We start from the raw sequence: 7612 nt of genomic DNA, 5'->3' as shown, positions 1-7612 counted from the left end.
AAATTCAAATGTACCAAGAAACCAAGGGTGCGTTTGTTGCACCGGACTATCTCGGACTGGACTAGCATTAAGGACTAAGCTGGACTGGCTTAGAATAGATTAAGGTAGACTAAAATAGTGAAGCGTTTGGTGTAGTGTCGGACTAAAAAGCTGAATAGTTAACACTAATAATATTATATTATCTAATACATATTTAATAATATTTTACATCAACTTTTTTCCTTTTTTTTTCTTAAAACCTGTACTCTCTGGAATCTCCTCTCCCTCGTTGGCTCCGTCCAATCCCCTCATCTTCTTATCTCCCTCTTCTCCCTCTACGTCTGACCATCACTCTTGCTCCCCGAATCTACTTTCTCTCCCCTTCTCTATCCATTTCTCTCCTTTCCCAAAGCAATGAGATGATACAGATTGTGATTCATGCGTTGGCTTCAAGCGAACAGCTCCCAGATTTCGAAGAAACCTAAACTCTCCTGCAGCGCTTTGATTCTCCATCTTAAATTCCAGAACAAAATAACCATCTCGGAATTTTATAAGAAAAAGGTGAAATTATCCGATTGGGGATTGTTGTTGTTATCTTTTGCTTCTTTTTTTCTTTCGAATTTTGATGGTTAGATTTTGAGATCTACGCGGTGGTGTGGCCGCGTTGGTTGTGGGCTGTAGCTGACAGCGCCACAGAAGAAAGAAGGCGAAGCCCAGGGAAAATGAAAGCTCGGGTCTGATCTTGTTTCCTAGTCCCGCTTAATACCAAGCGAAAGCTTGGGACTTGTTAACGAGGTTTAGTGAAGCAGCGAGCGCCTCGTAGTCGAGGCGAGTCTCACTTATTGTACTCCAGCGCCATTCCAAACGCAGGATTATAGTCCTACTTAAGTTAGTCCAAGCCAATCCCACTTAAGGAGGTGCAACAAACGCACCTCAAATGTACCAAAAATTCAAATGTACCAAGTAACCAAATGGACCATTATAATCAAACCTACCGATATAACCAAACTTACCTAACAATGAGTTTTGTTGCATTCTATTTAATTTACTAAAATAAATATTTTAATAAAAAATAAAAAAAAATCTTACATCATCATAATAAGAGATGCATAAAAATAGGAGGAAAAAAGGAATGCTAATGTGAATAGACTTCTAATGAAATAAAATGAAGCACCAAAATTGTAGGGAAAATGTTGAATCAATTTGCAAAAGGAATAGATGTTTAGTCTGTGACATTTAAAAACAAGGCGTCTATATCAAAATGTTCCAATTATAGGTTGGATAGAATAATATTTTTCTAATAACAAAAAAATTAAAAAATAATTCAACGTTCATATTTTTCAGATTTAAACATGGCAGGCCAACAGCAAAGTTTCAGGCACACGAGTTTGGTTCTTGTAACAGCTTCTGTTAAATGCAAGAGGGACATGGAAAAACCAATTTTTTATTTTTTTTTGGTTTTCCAACCTCCAAAGGACAAGAGAATTCGTTGTCTTAACAGAAACATGCAGGCACATGCACAAGAAAAAAAAGGAAAACTAATAAAAAGGACTTGAAAACTTTGAGTTTTAACGATAAGGACAAAATAAAGGGTAAAATGAATAGTACCAGGATTGACTTTTTAGTGTAAAAATGTGATTTTTCGTTAAAATGAACAGTACCAGGAGCTTTTTGTTAAAGTTCCAAAAAAAAAAAACTATGATTAAGAGTATATACGAACTACATTTTGTGTTTCATAAAATTTTTCGCGACGCCGCTTCAAAATTTGAGCGTATGTGGCTGAAAATATGAGAAAAACGGAGAAGATTCATCGTATACAATGTCAAAGCTCAAACAAATTACATCGCCAAGCAGCCGGCAATGCCAAATTGTGCAGCCGTGGTTTCTAACACTTACCGATCGGTATAGAAGAATACATACACGGAAAAGAAGCAGGCTTCATTTCCAGTTAACAGTTAAATCCACCACCGAGCGGATGTCTCCGGTCCTAACGCTGCACATCTCACTCCGAGAGCCCAGCAATCGCAAAACCAAAATTGGTGGGGCAAACAAGGGCAGCAAATAATCGTCTTCAGGTGAGAGAAGTAGACATTTGTTGAATATGTTACTTCCCTATGAGCTTGTAGTAGGCATACAACCCAGAGCCAAGGAAACCGAGAAATTGACCGATGACATTCAACTGCCAAAAACGAAACGGTAAAAATACTCAAATCTCAAAATAAATAGTGAAAAAGTTATTTTGTTAGAGCGGAGAATAGTTTGCACTTACGATATCAAATGGAAGGCCACCGAATAGCATCCAACCAAGTCCAATGGTAAAAAAATCCTGTAACAGTTTAGTGACCAGAAAAGTATGGTCACACCACCGGGAGAAATTCATACAGCGGCTGCTAAGTTATGTTGTAATATATCTAAGAGATGGGAATATAGGCTACACAAACCTTCAAGTTACCGCAAATTGTCTGCGTAAGAGCTGAATTTAGAGTTGTGTTAAGGAATATGCTGTAGTTCAAGAAGAATGCCAGTATGCAGGAACAAAGCAAGACAGCCTGCCAAAGGGAGGGAGAAAAACAGAAAACAACAGTGGACCTCAATCAAAACCACGGGAGTTACTTGGAAGTTGTATTTAAGTACTGCAAGACGAATAAGCATGTTGTACTCGAGTAATTGATGTCGACTGAATTCGTGAAATGCCGGAAACCCATAGGGAAGATGTAAAATGCTGCTTACAAATAGTTCTTTTTTCTTTTCTTTCAGTAAATACCATTATGAACTATTAAGTGCGCATGCATTAGCAGAGAAGATTGGCATTGGTAAAGAATGTACCATAAAACCAGGTGAAAGGAGATAAGGAAAGTCGATTGTTGCCTTCAAGTCACCACGAATAAAAGTCAAAAACAGCAAAACTGGTCCGCATATGAATCCTACCATAGAGAAACAATACCATTTGTGTCACAGCTTGATTCAATTAAATGAAATTCAAATAATGCACAAAAGTTAAAAAAAACCCAAAAGGGCACAGGTTGAGTCAGGATGTTTTCTACTACCATTACACCACATGAGGCCAAAACTATTAAGGCCACTGGATTTCCCTGAGAAAATGAAACTAACAGTCAATAGCATAGAAACCTGTCAACCTAGCAAAGTGGAATGCATTGGATTTCTCCGAAGATAAAATGTTGAAGTATTACCAATACGGGCTATGGTTGCAAGATATACTGCTGTCGTGATGTTGGATAAGAAAACTACACCATAGCCATAGGCATCAAATGACAAATCCCGAGATCCGGCAACAAATGCACCAAGAACAATCACGCCGACACTGATAACAACCTTAATATATTCAGTTAAATGAGAAAATCAGGTAGATGGCCATAAAGTAAACACATAATGTAGAACCATTTTTCATCACATTCACTCATGGGTTAATATTGAACTCTCACTCGACCAATTCACGAGCACAAACAAAAGTGCCAACAGATCAACGTTCAGAACTTTCATCGAATCAAAATGAAACTATACAATTCTTTACCTATATTTAGAAGAGCAAATGATCTATACATATTATCATCAGCATATACAAAATAAATTACATACAAAGGGCTACTTACCTTCGAACAATAGGAGATGTATATCTCTGCCCAGCCAAAATATACTCCATAACCATTGTAAATACTACAGTAGTCCTCCTGAGGGTGGTGTACATGGGAACATTTACCCCGCGGACAGACTCCATGGAGGCTAGCTTTCAAGGAGAAATAAATGAATGGGCAAACATTAATCATAAATACAAGAAAGCTACTGATTAATAGTTACCCATCAATACTAGATTACAAGATGCATACCATGTACATCAAATAGGCTCCTGCAAGAGGAAGGGTTTTCTTCAATGTCTTTAATGGTAAAAGTGTAGTGGCGTTGATGTCATAAATGATAGAAGATTCACCTACTGTGAAAGAAATCATGTTCCACCGGCTCAAGGTGTAGAGAAAACCACACGAACATATCATCTGCAGTAGCAACCATAAAAAAGGAAAATGTCTTATTTATTTATCATTGGCTATTCAATATGCAGGGCAAACCATGAAGTTACGCACGAAAAGCATTCAAAACAAAGCCCACAACAATATGAGGTTAGACAGTGCCTTAATTTTACTGAAAGAAACGAATTTTGCACTAGAACAGCACAAGAAAGCTGGCAGCAGACATAAATTCCGACCAAAAGACGAAAGATTAATGTAAGATGCGTTTGGGAAAATACCTGAAAGAGTGTGATAACGTTTGCACTTGGAAATTTATAAGAAGACAGAGCTGCCTTGTTGAACATCACCAACAGCACTACAAAACAAAACGGGAACAATTAACTAACAAGTCAACAGTCTTCAAAATTTTCACACTCGTTTGGGATTGCCTCTCTAGAAAGCAGTTCTACCCGTAAACAGCAGCAGCAACAACAACAACAAAGCTTTATCCCACTAAGTGTGGTCGGTTGTATGAATCCTAGAACGCAATTGCGCTTAGTTTGCGCCAAGTCTTCTGTTAACTCCAAGTACTCCATGTCTTTTCTTAGATTCTCTTTCAAAGTCTTCCTAGGTCTTCTCTACCCTTTTTTCGTTGAGCCTTTGTCTCATAATCGTATCTTCTAACTGAAGCATCTGTAGGTCTTTAGTTCACATGTTCAAACCACCTTCACCGTTCTCTCATCTTATCTTCAATGACAACTACTTCTACTTTGTCTCGGATATCCTCATTCTTAATCGTGTCATTTCTCGTGTGCCCACACATCTAACGAAGCATTCTCATCTCCGCTGCACTCATGTTTTGCATGTGTTGATGCTTGACAGCCTAACATTCCGCACCATAAAGCATTGTTGGCCTTATTGTCATCCTATAAAGTTTTCCCTTGAGCTTTAGTGGAATGCGATGGTCGCACAACACACTCGATGCACTCTTCCACTTTATCCATCCAGCTTGTATTCTACAGTTGAGATCTCCATCCAATTCTCCGGTCTTCTGCAAGATATATCCAAGATAGCAAAAGTGTCCGCTCTTTGGTACTTCTTTATCTCCAATCGTAACCCCTATCTCATTTGGACCCCCCTCACACTAAACTTGCACTTCATATACTCTGTCTTTGACCTACTTAGGTGCAGACTTTTAGATTCCAACACTTCCCACCAAAGGTTAAGCTTAGCATTTACTCTCTCCTAAGTTTCATCCATCAACACTATGTCGTCTGTGAAAAGCATACACCAAGAGATATCATCTTGAACATGTCCCATTAACTCATCCATTATCAATGTAAAAAGATAAGGACTTAAGTTTGAGCGTTGAGTAATCCTATATGGGAAAGCTTTCGGTCTGTTGTTCATCAGTTTTTATAGTAGTTCTTGCTCCATCATACAAAGGAGTACTTGGATATATGCTACTCGTACTCTTTTCTTCTCTGGGATACTCTAAATAATTTCTCTTGCGACCCTATCATACGATTTTTCCAAATCTATAAAGATCATGTGAAAATCCTTTTGCATATCTCTATATCGTTTCATCAATCTTCGAGAGCAATAAATTGCCTCCACGGTTGAGCGCCCTAGCATAAATCCGAATTTATTGTCTAAGACCCGTGTCTCTTGCCTTAGTCTATAATCAATTACTCTCTCCCAAAGCTTCATTGTATGACTCATAAACTTAATACCCATACAGTTCATGTAATTTTGTATGTCGTCTTTATTCTTGTAGATAGGCACCAAAGTACTTTTTCGCCCCTCATTTGGCATCTTCTTCGTTTTCCAAATCTTATTGAAAAGGTTGTGAGCCGTGTCCGTCTCTCCCAAGACCTTCCACATTTCGATCGATACATCATCGAGGGCCATTGTTTTTCTATGCTTTATCATTTTCAAAGCTACAACCATTTCTTCTTTCCTGATTGGGCGGCATAACAAGTAATTTCTACCAATGTATTAAAAGCGTGAGGCGTGGGCGAGGCGTCCGAGGGATAGCCCAGCCTAGGCGTGAGGCGTGAGGCGTGAGGCGAAGCCTTACGGGACCTTAAATAATAGGGAATTGCTGAGAAAAACAGAGGAAAGAGGTGAGAAAAACAGAGGAAATAGCAGGGTTTTAGATATAAGAGTAACAGACTTGGCCAAAACGACATCGTTTTGGGCCAAGTCATTTAAAAAAAATTAAAGACTTGGCCAAAACGACGTCGTTTTGGACCAAGTCTTTAAAAAACCAAAAAAAAATCCTCTTTCTTCTCCACGGTCGTCTTCCTCGTGAAGACGCCGCACACCTGCAACCCTAAACCCAGATGGCAGAGCTTGAAAACAGAGCATTCGACTTCGATTTTGGGTCGGGGATGGATCTGGGAATGCCCTCCAACCGCCTTTAGGCGCGCCTTAGCTTCCTAGTCTCGCCTCGACCACGCCTCGGCGAGTTTTCGCCCACTCCCACTGGGCAGAGGCGTTATCACTCCCGCCCCGCCTCCAAAGCCGTCTAGGCGCGCCTTGGGGTGCGTCTTTTAAAACATTGATTTCTACCCAAGTTACTCAACTCCTCTAAAGAAATACTCCCCTCGTGTTCTTCATTGAAAAGATTATTAAAATAAGATCTCCATCTATCTTTAACCGCATCCTTCGTAGCTAGAAACATTTCCAATTCTCAATTCTGGTGCACTTTATTTGGTTCAAGTCACTTGTCTTCCTTTCCCTTGCTCTAGCTAGTTTAAAGATTTCCAACTCTTCTTCTTTGGTATCTAAACGCTTATATGTATTGTCAAAAGCCACTAGCTTTGCTTCTCTCACTGCTTTTTTCGCCTCCTTCATCACTATTTTATAATTTTCACAGATTTCATCGGTTCTATCCTTGTTTCTGGCTTTACAACATTCATTCTTAGCTTTGACCTTTATCCTGTACCCCTCTTTCCACCACCAAAATTCCTTTTGATGTGTAGCAAAACCCTTGGAGTCTCCTATTACCCCTTTCGCAACTTTTCAGATACAGCTACTCGTAAGCGCTTATGCCAAAAGTGTTTTTTCTTATAAACACATTGAATTTTTTATAAAGTATCCAAGTGCTTCCTGAAGAAGCATCTGACATGTGCTTCTCCAGAAAACGCTTCTACGAGCCACACTTCTAAAGTTTTCTACCAAACTTAGTCATAAACGCTTTTAGCTACCAGAATACGCGCTAGGAATGAAAAAACCCAAATTCATATCAACACAATCAAGCCCATTTAAGCTTTTAATTTTCTTCAAGATTTTTAATAATTTCAATTTCTTTAAAGTTTGAAACTTTAATTTCTGGGAATCAAAAGTTTCCAAAATTGCAGCAAACGAAAAATTAGAGCGACGTGTAATTTACCCGCGCAAGCCATGTAAGAGATTGCAGCGTAGGCTCCACGTCTGGTCATGGCGGATCCTCTGAAGAACTTCTCATCGTCGTCAGCTCCAATGAGTCTCTCTCTCTCCTGGTCACTCGGAGGATCCGACACCGGCAATATCGAATTCTTGCCCGAACCCAACATCTCTAATCTCTCTCGGAGTCTCTCTATACGTTCAGAGAGAGTTCAAAGTTGGGGAATTGAATGGAAGAATGAATTCAGTTCGATTGGGAGTCCGACCTTGTCTGGGGCGGG

At 39.3% G+C, this 7612-nt stretch overlaps 1 protein-coding gene across 3 annotated transcripts; it reads right to left on the bottom strand.

Moving 5' to 3' along the window:
- Positions 1 to 1696: 1696 nt before the first annotated feature.
- On the bottom strand, positions 1697 to 7612 carry LOC126633288 (UDP-N-acetylglucosamine transporter UGNT1-like). Of its 3 annotated transcripts, none has more exons than XM_050303861.1 (10): positions 7339 to 7608; positions 4241 to 4317; positions 3825 to 3989; positions 3591 to 3724; positions 3171 to 3301; positions 3027 to 3071; positions 2806 to 2903; positions 2421 to 2528; positions 2249 to 2305; positions 1697 to 2158 (listed from the first exon to the last, which is right to left on the bottom strand). In XM_050303861.1, the coding sequence occupies exons 1-10, from the start codon at positions 7499 to 7501 to the stop codon at positions 2084 to 2086; spliced, it is 1053 nt and encodes a 350-aa protein (XP_050159818.1). In that variant the 5' UTR covers positions 7502 to 7608; the 3' UTR covers positions 1697 to 2083. The 3 variants fall into 3 exon arrangements, with proteins under 3 accessions (XP_050159818.1, XP_050159819.1, XP_050159820.1); XM_050303863.1 differs by having other exon boundaries at positions 2011 to 2158; positions 2432 to 2528; positions 7339 to 7611; XM_050303862.1 differs by lacking the exon at positions 3027 to 3071 and having other exon boundaries at positions 7339 to 7612.

This window comes from Malus sylvestris, chromosome 8 (genome assembly GCF_916048215.2).
Source record: "Malus sylvestris chromosome 8, drMalSylv7.2, whole genome shotgun sequence".
Taxonomy (NCBI): domain Eukaryota; kingdom Viridiplantae; phylum Streptophyta; class Magnoliopsida; order Rosales; family Rosaceae; genus Malus; species Malus sylvestris.
This window is presented reverse-complemented; position numbering and strand designations above follow the sequence as displayed.